A 12,381-nucleotide genomic window follows, 5' to 3' on the forward strand; every position below is an offset into this window, starting at 1 on the left:
GGCTCTCATTTAGCTTATTTTCTTTTTAAATTACTTCTAAAGACTAAGCATAATAGTTCCGAGTCGATGTTGTCATTGAAATTAAATTAAAAATGTGTCTTATGGTCACGTCTAAATCGAAGTTTTCACTGGGTTCATTTAGGGTTCAGAAAGCGAAGTTGCAGCTTATTTGGTAATTGGTATTCAAAGAAAGAAAAACAGGAGAGAAGGCTGTAGACGAGTTCCTCGACTATCACATACCTTTAACTCTGCCAATGCAATAAATAACTTTAAATAACGTTATAGTCGAGATCCTCGACCATGAGATACTCATTAATCAGCTACTAGAAGTCCCAACGAGAAATTTCAACATTTTTTGAAATATTGGGAAAAAATTAAATTAACTTGAAATATTAGAAGACATGCCTTACAGTCTTCACCAGAACTAGTTGGGAATTATAGGGCTACAAGAAAATATGTTTCCTTAACAAATATTAAAAGCGGAAATAACTATGTGTTCCAACAATAAGTTAAACATTCTTCAAGAACACATACACTACACATACACTCACTGCTCGACCGGTTAGAGAGATTACTTGAAATATTTTGTGACTGTAAATTAGAAGACATGCCTTACAGTCTTCACTAGAACTAGTTGGGAATTATAGGGCTGCGACTTATTCTAGTGTCTTTGGTTCCACGTTGTTGTACTTGGGAAAATGAATGTTAAACTGCTGCTTTTACATCAGGCCCCCTATCCTCGACTTAATTAGAGCCATAAGAGTGTCACAATTTTCTGACTGGAAAATTATTCCCTCCCCGGGCGGTGGATATCCCCAGATAAAAGTTGCGTCGGCGATAAAGTGGAACGGTTGCTAATAACATTGCACTTGCTGCTGCTTCAGCTGCCGCAGTACGTAGTATACCTCTAGTAAATTTTTGGCATATTTTTTGCTGCTTCGTCGCGAATCTCCATCTCCAGTCAAGCTGCTGGAAAACTAACATTCAACAACATGACGATTTTGACAAGCTGACACAGTTTGGTGTCAAACCAAAACTTGGCGCGTGCTCCCCGACTACAGTACGTACTGGCACTACACAGCCATGTAGAAGCCCACACACAGATACTCTGGGGCATAGTCGGGCATTTTGTGTAAATTCTCGGCGCACTCATTTTGCACATTTTTGTGTAACAGCAGTGAAAACTCGGCGTATACGTGATTTTGTCAAATTTCAAAGCTCACGTCGCTCCACGCTGCCCCAGCAAATGAAGACGCACAGTTTTCCCGCTTTTCCGCAGTAGTGGGGGAAGGAGGGGGGAAGGTCGTGTGAAAATGTATGCGCCAACATTTCCAACTTGTTCGGCTGTGTGCGCTCCCTATTCACCGCCTTTTTTGCTGCTTTTCTTCCATTTTTGTTTGACAGAACTCTTAGTTTGTTATGCATGTGCATGTCTGTTGGCCAAAAAATCACCCCGGTGCCCAAAACGGCAGCAGTCTGGGGATGGGTGTAGTTCAAGCTGGAATCAGTAAGTGAAAAATTGAAAAGTGGATTTTCTTCGGAGGCGGAGTGTCGTCCTGCCACAGCCAGATTTACGTGTGCGACGTGACTCGTAGCTGTTAATTCAATAGATTAGCGAAATGACACAATTTCGAAGCGCCGAATTTGCCACTTCCACTTATGCGCACTGCTCTTCTACTCTCTTCCCATGCCGCAGTTCCCCGCACGGAGATCCTGGGAGAGCCGGACCGCTACGTGAAGGCGGGCAGCAACGTGGTCCTCCGCTGCATTGTGCGCGGCGCCTTGGAGCCGCCCACGTTCATCATGTGGTACCACGGCGCCGAGCAGCTGGCGGCCGACTCCCGCCGCCACCGCACGCAACTGGATCCGAACCTGCCGGAGGCCTCCGGCGAAGGTCAGAGCACGGTAAGTGCCAATTTTACTTAAATGGACATCATTTTTGTAGCTATTACTCAATTTGAAAAGCACAAACCAAGAAAGAGAAAAGATAAACTAACCAATTACTTTGCGTAATAAAGCCATTAGAATGTATTATAGATACCATAATAGTATCTTTAGAATTATTCAGTTGCCCAGCAATTTCATTGATTTAAACTATTTAATGTTTTATCACCTTTATGTTTATAAATTAAATAGTTTTATTTAATTGTTTTATCATACTGCAATTAAGACAAATTCGCTCTGTAGCTTAAAGCATCTTCCACTTGGCCGGAACCAAAAGACAACTGCTCCCTTGTTATTTTTTTAATTTAGTTACACTCAACTTCGAATGGATTCTTGGCTGCCGCTGGCAAGCGAGAAATATTATAATTTTGTTTCGCAAAGTTTCAGTTGTGTCGCATTTCTCCTAATTGCCTGGCCATAACTTTCTTCCCTGTGCCGCGGGGCAAAAAGTCAGTTCCGGCACATGCTCGATATTTGGAATACGTGTGCCCATGTCCGAGTAAAAACCGACTGTGTTTATCTTTTTCTTTTCCGAACTTTTCCTTGGCTTCCGAGCACCGTAACTGAGTGGGCCTGTGTTTTTCTCTCCTGCAGATTGGCTCATTAATCATCGAGTCGGCCAAGAAGCGCGATACTGGCAATTACACATGTAGCCCGTCGAATAGCCCCAGTGCGACCGTAACGCTGAACATAATAAATGGTGAGTTGCAGTCCGGGCATTTGCTCGCAAAAACTTCCCTTACAAATTAAATATAGAAATTAAAGTCGTACTGCACATAGAAGTTCATTTGATGCAACTTGAAATGTCGCTATTTATCAAGTTAAATACTTGTGAGTAATGGTATTGATGACATAATGAGGCTAATACAACATTTTATTATTATTGAATGGACAACAAATTATAAAGGAAACTAATTTTACGATTGTATAAATAATACTTTATCCAAAGATACCGACCGTTCATATATAAAATCATATCTAACCCAATGCCCTTGAAGTTACAAATGATTGTTGCCTCTGCATTTTCCCAGGCGAATCGTCGGCTTCGGCGGTCACCTCCTCGGCAGCCACCACCCGGGCCTACGCCCTCAGCATCCTGGCGCTCCTGCTCAGCGTCATCCTCATCGGAGTGGGCCACCACACATGACATGTCACTGCCAGCAAGCCAAACTGAATGGCCGAAGCAATAGCAGCTACTAGACAGTGAGAAGATGGGAAGCCCAACACTCTGCCAACGTAAAAGTAAAAACCAAATAGCAAAAGCGAGAAGAACAGAGAGATAAAACGTAATAACCGAGTGCATGTTGTAAGCTAGTTGATTTTATCCACTAACTAATAGCCAATACATACACGTATAGAGGATGAGTCCGTATCCCAGAAAAAGACAGGCATTTTCGAGAACCCCGAGTCCCAGCTAAGCGTAAGTTCTACCGGCTCTAAGCAAACTAGTCAGTAAGCCCCTAGTCCTAACCGAATTTGTTACGTAGTTTTGTTTTGGTTTTTGGTTTTTCGGTTCGGTTCGCTTCGGTTCGGTTCGGTTCGGTTTGGTTCCGATGCGGGAGTGGCGTATGCGGGGCCTATGTTTTGTGGAAAATACCGAGTAAGTTTGCATAAATGAATAACAGTAAATATTTATGCAGTCCGATGTGAAATTGCATCGATATCCTGAACCCATTCGGACCGCATGGGCGAGCGGGGCAGGAAGAGGGATCGGGTTCTGGGAAATTCCTGCCATCAAACGAATGCGTTTTTGGAAAAATGCAACTCGAATGCATTTGCATGGCAATTTGAGTCTGGAACAACATTTGCAGTCTCCTTCCTATGTGGCGACATGCTGAACTTTTCAATTAGCCATATCTCCCGCACTCCTCGCACAGTTTTCCTCCTCCTCCTCCTCATTCTCTCTTTCTCTATTTCTCTCTCACTCACTCACGGATGCCGGACAATTTTGAATATTTATTATTTTTAGCAAATACTAGACTCTGACCTCGTTTCTGGTCAGAGGAAATGAAACTTCTTTCGCCAATAAATTTGAAAAATGGCATAGGCCGTCCCAGGGATCGTAGAAGTTCTGAATGATTTGCAAGGAGTTTATTCAGCATTATCTTTGGCAAACATAACACCCACATACTCGGACTCCTGATGTATCTGGCACATCGCAAACATTTGCATAGCCAATTTATGGAACTCTATTTTATGTGCTCTTATCTCACGAACAAGCTCGAAACATGCGGGAAAAACCAAAATTCATAAAGTAAATATTGCGTAAGAACAAAAAATTATAGCAAATACACTCATTGATCGGAATGGACGAAATGGACGTCCGGCAAGCAAAAACAATTTAATTGATAACGAAAGTAAATTTATTGAATTCAGCGGACTGAATCGCGAACTGTATATAACTCCATTGCGAAATCGTTCAGCAAAATGTAAATTAATTGAATATACAAATAATATAAATGGCAGAATCCAACCAGAGACGTATTCCAAACACTAATGAATTGCATTTAAACGATACAAATAAATACATAAAATAAATAAACAAATAGCAGCAGGCAGGAGACAGGAGACAAAGGCGCAAGGCGGCCAAAGAAATAAATAAAACGAATCAAACGGACAAAATGTAAACATCGTGTGCATTGCCAACCCGCAGGCCCGGCTCGTATTTATTTATCCACTTAACGTCCTTTTTAATTACACACACTCCCCCGATCCACGGCAAATCCCATAAAAATCGCCCGAAATTAATTAAAGTTGTCTCTGCTCCTCAATTTGTATGTACGTGGAAAGTGAGGCTGCAGCGTCAACTTAATTGCAATTAGGTGCAGACCCACTTCCACTCCCACTCCCACTCCCATTCAAACAATGCCCTCAAAGCGGCATTAATTATGTGTGCGATTGTCCCAAGGCGTCGGCTGTCACACCCTGCGTATACTTGATGCTCCCGCCTTTGAGCGCTCAACAAATTGATCCCGGGCCAAGTTAACCGCAAGCAGCTGTGAGCCAACACAAACACGCTCCGCAGACGGGCGAGAAAAAGCCGCGGAAATAAATTTCTGCGGTCAATATTACAGCGGGCGGGCAGGTGGGGGTAATTTAACAGGGATTCTTTTCACGGGTGTGGACAATTAACACATTCCGGCTTGCATGCATCAAATGCTCGCGGTCTGCGGCTAACCACCTTTGAGCCACCCACCCATTTTCACACCCACCCCGAGTAGCGCCCAACCCTGACACTTATATTCAGCCTTTTATTTTCCGGCCAAAAGGCCAGCAACAGCCTATTGGACACCCCATAAAACCGAATGTTAAACAATGAAAGTTTGTAAGACCTAAGCGGCGTATATGACCATAGCAAGTACTATACAAATCGAAATCAAAATACATTTCTAAGCTCTTAAGTGTTTTCCATCAGCTCGATTAACGTGTAGCCTCCATTCGTGTAATTATCAACACCCGACTAATTGTAAATAAATCGCATTACACGCAAAAGTCCCAAATTCGCAGAGGTGTGGACGTTACTTTTTAAAGACAGACACTGGAACACACGTGTACTCATGATATAGCAAAGTTTATTGTTAAGTACCGACTAATAACAAAAATACTTACACATATACATATGTAAACGAAACTAAGAACTATGTGAACTTTAACTGACAAATTTATTGCATTACATACAATAAAATAATACAATTGAATAACTTAAAGAAGTCTTTCCATTGAGGTGAAACTAAAACAGGCTTTTCTTTATTATTATTATTCTAATGGTAAGTACAAGGATTGGTAAGATTAGATTGAAATAAATACAGCAAAACTGCAAAATATATAACATTTCTTAATGCAAACCACATTTTTAAGCATTCATTTAGTTGACAGAATATTAAAACTTATATATATTGGCTTGGCTTAGTTTTCCTTGTTTTAAAGACACAGAACATCATTAGTTTTTTTCGCATAAATCTTAAAAATAAAACAGTTTTAAAATTCAATGAAGGGACTTTTTTGATTTTCTTTTTATCTTTACAACATTTTTATATGATTGATGTAAAATAAGCATATGGCTTCTATTATTAAAAACCCATATCTGATAACATTCTAAAACAAAACCTAAATACGTGTTACATTTTAATTCACAAAATTTGGCATGCACTTTGAAAATTATTAGGATATCAGTTATATATTACTTATTATATTCAGTTTTTGGTTGTCAGCTGAACTATACCAATATATATGGGTATCCAAACTATTAGGTTGGAATTTGGTTCGCCGCCAAAAGAAAGGACCGACTGTTTTCGATAATGATGTGGCGGAAGTGGTCGTTGATGGCGAATCCGCGAATAACGTTATGGAGCACCATGCCCATCAACTCGCCTGTGTTGTCGTCGGTCATAGTCTGGGGAACGAGGTGGATCACGGCGTATGCCATTACGATGCACGACTGCCTGTCCATGACAATGGCGGCCACCAGGCGACCGATGCCTTGCTGTCCGCTTGGGGAAATTCCCTCTTCAGTTGTGAAACCCTTGGCCAAGGAGAGACCCCTGGCAACAAAACTCACCGTAGCGTCGTTGACATGGGCGGGGGGGTCCATATAGGCGGCTGCCGAACGCAGCAGGATGCAGGACACCTCCTCCATGTCGGACCAGAAGACGTCTGGTGAGGATTTGCCGTGATGAGGACAATGGTCAGTATGCAAGCTGGGGATCGATGGCGGCGAGTATGCCTGGAAGACGAAGTCCTGGTTGAGATAACGTATAAAGTCTGTCACCTCGGTCACTTCTCCAGGAGAATGGCTAAGAGTCTCAGACGCGATCACTTTGTAGCTGGCATCGCAACTCTTCAAGTCATCGCCTTGCCCAGCAAAGAATCCCGAATATGCGATATCTTCGGGCACATTGACCGTGAGTTCTTCTGGATCAAAGAGAAGGGGTTCCTCCAATAGATCTGCCACGTTTATTGTGGAAGTGACGATTTCTTCCATTTCTTCCATCGAATCGCGGTCTACGACCTCGTCTAAATTCTCTTCTGGAGCCATTTCCTCCTCGCTCTCCCAGACCACGTGCATTGTAGGAGTGTCCATTACTTCCATCAAAACTGCGTAGTGTTCGACGTCGGCTAAATCGTCTTCTGGAGTCACTTCCTCATCGTTCTTCCAGACCTCATCATAGATTAGGAAATACTCCTCATCGAAATTCCCTTCATCGTTGTAAATAAGTAGTAATTCATCTTCATCATTCGAAAGGAAGACATGATCGTAAAAAATTTCATTATCCATCGTAGTGTTGCCAATTATCGTATTTATTATCTTATTGTCCAGAAAAACTTTCTTAAGAAACGTGCAGTTGCCAGGGATGGAGAGTTAAATACGCATCTATCGATAACATATTTTGTTATGGGCGAATGGCGATTGTTTGGAGCAATTGGGGATTGCATGCATATAAATTCTCATTATATAACATTAGTTAACAAATACTTGACAAATTGAATGTCTGTTGAATGAAAAGTAAAATAAATAAAATTAGTGTCTTTTTTGTACACTATTGCACGTTTTCCTTGAAAATTTAACATCGACTATTATCACTTACAGTATTGTAAAAAACATATCCCAAAAATTTTGTTTTCATTTTCTATTATTTCTGTCCTTTTATGAAAATGTTTAAAATATTTTCCATAACAAAGAACAGTTGAAATTGCACGAACAAGTAGAATCGCGGCCAAATTGAAGCCCAAAGAACTAGTTTATTACATAGTTTTCTTGGCATCTTTATTAAAGAAGACGACAACTCTGGTATGCTTGATTTCAAAAGCTGATGAATTGATGAAGCCAATTTGCTGGCCAAATATGCGATTTAGCAATCATCAGTTAACGTAATTACCTAACAATTATCTCTGTGGGTTTAAGGACGATATAATTAAGCTTGGTGTTGGATGGCCAATAATGAAATGTTAAAATATTTGTGTCGAAATGGGAATAAAACCAGTTTGGGTGTATTCACAACGGATTAAAGAGGGCGCAAAGGTATCAAATTAAACAATCCGAACGGGTTGGACAATGGCCATCGGGTCAAGGTCGACTCGTTGTCTACTGCCAGGCTAAGCAACAAGGACAAACGTAACTGAAAGGATTGAAGGCTTAATCCGGCCATTTTCCATTAGGACAGTCGACGTCCTGCAATTGTAGTCGGCCTCTTTGTGTCTGGCAAATAAATTAAAGCGGGAAACATCGAGAGATTCCCTATAATAGTAGCCCAGGATATTAATAAAACGGATAAAGTCCGCAATCGATGGGCATGTTTATTAGTATAAGTAAAAGAACAAAAATATGTGTTTGGCTTTTCTTGAACTGTACTTTGCTGTTTTTATACCCATTACTCGAAGAGTAAAAAGGGAAGGAAGCGTTTCCGAGCATATAAAGTATATATAATATATTCTTGATCAGGATCAATAGCGGACTCGATGTCCAAGCATGTCCGTCTGTCCGTCCGTATGAACATCGAGATCTCACGAACTATAACAGCAAGAATGTTGAGATTAAGCAGGAAGATTCCAGATTTTAAGAAGTTTTGAGATTTCTCTAACGGCCACAAGCCGCCCATAACCCTCCCGCCCACACTTTTTTTTTTATTTTTTTAATTTTATTATTTTATTTACCAATTTCTATCGATATGCCAAAAAGAATGTTGCATTTTCTCGTTCGCTCTCCCAGATGTAACTAGATGTGTAACGGTTATCTGATAGTCGATGAAGTCGAAGATAACGATTTCTCTTGTTTCAACTTATTTGTTTCGTATTTCAATTACTGAATATTTTATTGTGAAGTATCAATTTCTGTGGAAAGTTGAGATGCCTTAAGTATACCGCGTTCCTTAAACCTTTTTTTGTGATTTTCTTGTGATTATCCTTTGTCTCGAAACATAATGATATAGCTATCAAAATAATTTATGTTTCTCATCGCATAATATTTTCATTAGAAATATTAGTTGCTTAAACTATTAATGTTTGAAAATTGCCTTAAAAAAAACTGTCATTCTTTGCCATTTAACACAGTAACACAGTCTCGGCTTACCATTTTGAATCCTACAATTTGAGCTTCTCCACACTGGCTTTGAACGGCGCCCAAAAAGAATCCTCACAACCAATGCCTGGACAGGATTTGTCTCAACTTTCGAACGCAGCTTTCAAATGCAAATTTAATGCAGCAGCCAACGCTGCGAAGCCGCATAATTCTCGAAAGGGGAACTAATGAGGGCTCATTCAACGAGGGGAGTGGCAGGCGAAGGAAATGCTGGGAGGCTGACCAGGCTCAGATTTGGTTTCATCTGGAGCTTTTGCTTTTGCTTTTGCTTGGCTCGTAACAGGGTCAAACTGTAAGTAGGAAATGCAAAGGGCATTCACATTTTGATTTCATTATTGCCATTTTCTGGGCTGCATACTCAGACTGACTTCCGAGTGCAACGTCACTGCCTCAAGGATAAGTTTCACCTGCTTTTCCTCTAATAAGTGAGCACCTGAATGCGACCTAGTAGGCTGGTGTGTGTGCGTGTGCCCATTGTGGGTGCTCTCCTCACAAGGTAAGCCATTGAAAGCAGCCAGGATCATGGAGCAAAGGGTGGTGGCTAATGCCAAAGAGCCTTTCCTTCGAGCAGCCGCACACACGGACACAACAAAGACGCCTTTCAATTTGAGGCGGAAAAGTTTTTGGGGCTTTCGGAATCAAAGCCAGGCCCAGCGGTTGGAATGCGATTTGTGAGGCAAAGGAACATGTTTAAGCGCGATTTTATTACCGAAAAGGATGCATTCGGATCGAGATGTATTTCCTTCGGCACCGCAGCACTGTTGGTCATTTGCCAACATTTTGCAAGTTACTTTCGGTGCACTTAAGGTGGTTATCATGAGATATTTAAGAGGAAAATATTTGTAGGCATTTTTCATACTCTATAACATTTCCAGATTTCAGAAAGTACGTTTGCGTTATTAGTATTAATAACGTTAATAACGTTTGCGTTAATAGTATAAGTATTACACGCTCTATTTTAAAAGAAACATCTTTTCCAAGGGGAATGCTATTAAGATTTAATTTCCACTCTGTTAAATTAAACCCTGTTCAGTAACTTCTTTATAACAATTTTGAAATATATTTACGCAGATTTAATAGGAAAAAACTTGCGCTGTGTATATGTCTCTGGAATCTGCCTGTTTAATCTTAACTTCCTCGCTTTTATAGTTCCTGAGATCTTGATCTTGACGGTCGGACGGCATTTTATTATTTTAATGCAAATAAACTATAGAATAATGACGCGGAAAAGAAAAAAATTTATAGATAAATAAATAAATATACAAGTCTTAGGAGCAAAGATAGCCACCTATGATATTGTTTTGTCTTCCATTTATGTCAACCAAATTAGAGCACTTAAATTAGAACGTTTGTGTTAAAACTCTTTAAAAAAGCCTTTACCGTTTTAAAAGGAATGGCCACCATAAATCATTGGGCCAAACTTTAGCCGAAACATTACCAACTGCTGCAAACATATTTCCCGAAATTATGCAGAAAGAAAAGGTCGTTTCCGGTGGCTCAAAAGGCAGAGAAATGGAAAAGTGGAAAAACGGAAGCATGCAGGACATGAGTAAACAAGGACCGGCCAAGGCCGCTGGCCCAAAATTTATAAATTTCCGCTGAAAATGAAGTTTCAGAAGTTCTGCATCAATGGGTTAATTTTAAAGCAAAAGGACCCTTGAGTCAGACCAAGTCGAGCCCAAAAAGGAAGCCGAAAATGGTGACACCGGACATGAAATAATTTCAATTTTTGGTCATTTCCCCAGCCGAAAAATAAAGGAGCAGTTCCACCGAGAAATGAGTGAATTTAAATGTTTAATAAACTTTCGCCAACTACGCACACAAATGGATGAAATCCTCCCCACAGCTTTCCACCACCCCTTTTACGCTTTTCTCTCCCCATTTCCCACCAAGCCGCAAACTGCGAAAATGGCCAAGAGAGAGTGTGGCAAAAGGGGCAGCCCAGGCGTCGCCGTCATTGCTTTACACTTTTCTTCTAGCACTTTTCATTCATTTAATTTTCCCGGTCACCTTTTTTTTGTATGTAGCCGCTTTTCCCCTTAGCAGATGGCACTTGGGTATTTAACGTTCGCTAATGCCTCCAGCCGCTGCCGCTGCCGCTGATGCCACTGCCACCGCCTCCGTTGCGGTGCAAATGGGGCGTGGCATCGTCCTGGCCAGGCCAAAACCAAGGCGACAGTTGGCGGCCGTTTCCTAATTACAAATCACTGGCGGTTCCCACAGCGACGCCGAGGGAAAATGCTGCGAAAAATAAGAAAAAGGAATTACATTCTTTGCAGCAGCAGCAAGTTCCTCTGTTTTGTTGCTGCTTTCTTTTCGGACTTTCTGGGTCAACAATTATGCAAAATACTGTTATTTTAGGAGCAGACCGTCGCATTTATCTGTCCCTTTTCTGGTTGGGACTTGCGGCCTTAAACAAAGCGCTACCTAAAAAAAAGCAGAGTTTCAGGGTGGAAAATGTGGCGCATCCGTTTTATAATTAGTTAGCGACCCCCTGCAGAAAACGGGGGAAATGGCTAGAGGGAATCTGGGAGGGCGAAACAGCTTTTAAGCGCGAATTAAAGATTTAATTGCTCGAAATTTGGCTAAGTACGTTGAGCGATTATTGGTGTTACTTCTCGGCCCTTTCCCCATTGCCCATTTCAGTTTGAGTGATGTAATGGTTTTCGTATTTAAACTCCTAAAATTAGCCAAATGTTCATCTATGACCCAAAAGGGTCAAGAAGTTACCAAGAATATTTGCACAACCACAAAAGAAATTAAGGGAATTCGAATGTTTTCTTTTTACAAGAATACAACGACTTCTATGTATATTTCTTGTTTGTTTCCTTTATCGTTGCAAGCTGCACAAGTCAGTCGCTTTCCATGATAGTAAAGTGCACCTGAGCAAAAGCCATTACACTAGCTATATTACGTCAGTCCTTCTAAAAATACAAAAATAAATTATTTAATGGCATTTAGGCTAATATTTTTTGCAAGAATTTCAAAATTGCACTTCCACTAACTAGGAAAGGGTATCTGATAGTCGAGGAACTGGTTTAAGTATTCTCTCTTGTTATATTCTTATAACATGCAAAAATAAGTTACCGAAAATAATTAGGGACATCTAGTTTACTTCAAAAATATTATATATTTGTCTTAGAAAGAAAATGTAGAACTCATTACGGACACAGTTATGTACATACCTTTAAACCGAAGGGTTTCCATGAATGTTTTTCTATCTGTACCCAATCACATGATCCCTCCAATCATGGAGTCCTTATCCTTGTGGCTCCTTGTGGCTTATGTGGCAGAGTCTCTGTGCCCAGCGATAGTTTAATAGTTTCGTATTTTTCACACGTTCCACTTCGATGTGCCTCCGC

At 40.8% G+C, this 12,381-nt stretch overlaps 2 protein-coding genes across 2 annotated transcripts in view; one reads left to right on the top strand and one right to left on the bottom strand.

Annotated features, from left to right (window-relative positions):
- Window positions 1-3,187, top strand: part of LOC6553122 (hemicentin-2) — a 35,406-nt gene extending 32,219 nt beyond the window's left edge. The window contains exons 5-7 of the mRNA XM_026983824.1: window positions 1,697-1,905; window positions 2,539-2,644; window positions 2,976-3,187. Coding sequence (XP_026839625.1) covers window positions 1,697-1,905; window positions 2,539-2,644; window positions 2,976-3,091 — 431 coding nt within the window. The 3' untranslated portion in view covers window positions 3,092-3,187. The remainder of the gene's footprint in view (window positions 1-1,696; window positions 1,906-2,538; window positions 2,645-2,975) is intronic.
- A 2,974-nt stretch (window positions 3,188-6,161) lies between these two features.
- LOC6553121 lies at window positions 6,162-7,219 on the bottom strand. The gene has a single exon (XM_001979049.2). The coding sequence runs from the start codon at window positions 7,217-7,219 to the stop codon at window positions 6,191-6,193; it is 1,029 nt and encodes a 342-aa protein (XP_001979085.1). The 3' UTR covers window positions 6,162-6,190.
- Between the last annotated feature and the right edge of the window lie 5,162 nt (window positions 7,220-12,381).

Source organism: Drosophila erecta, unplaced genomic scaffold, assembly GCF_003286155.1.
Source record: "Drosophila erecta strain 14021-0224.00,06,07 unplaced genomic scaffold, DereRS2 tig00000000-arrow-pilon, whole genome shotgun sequence".
NCBI classification, from domain to species: domain Eukaryota; kingdom Metazoa; phylum Arthropoda; class Insecta; order Diptera; family Drosophilidae; genus Drosophila; species Drosophila erecta.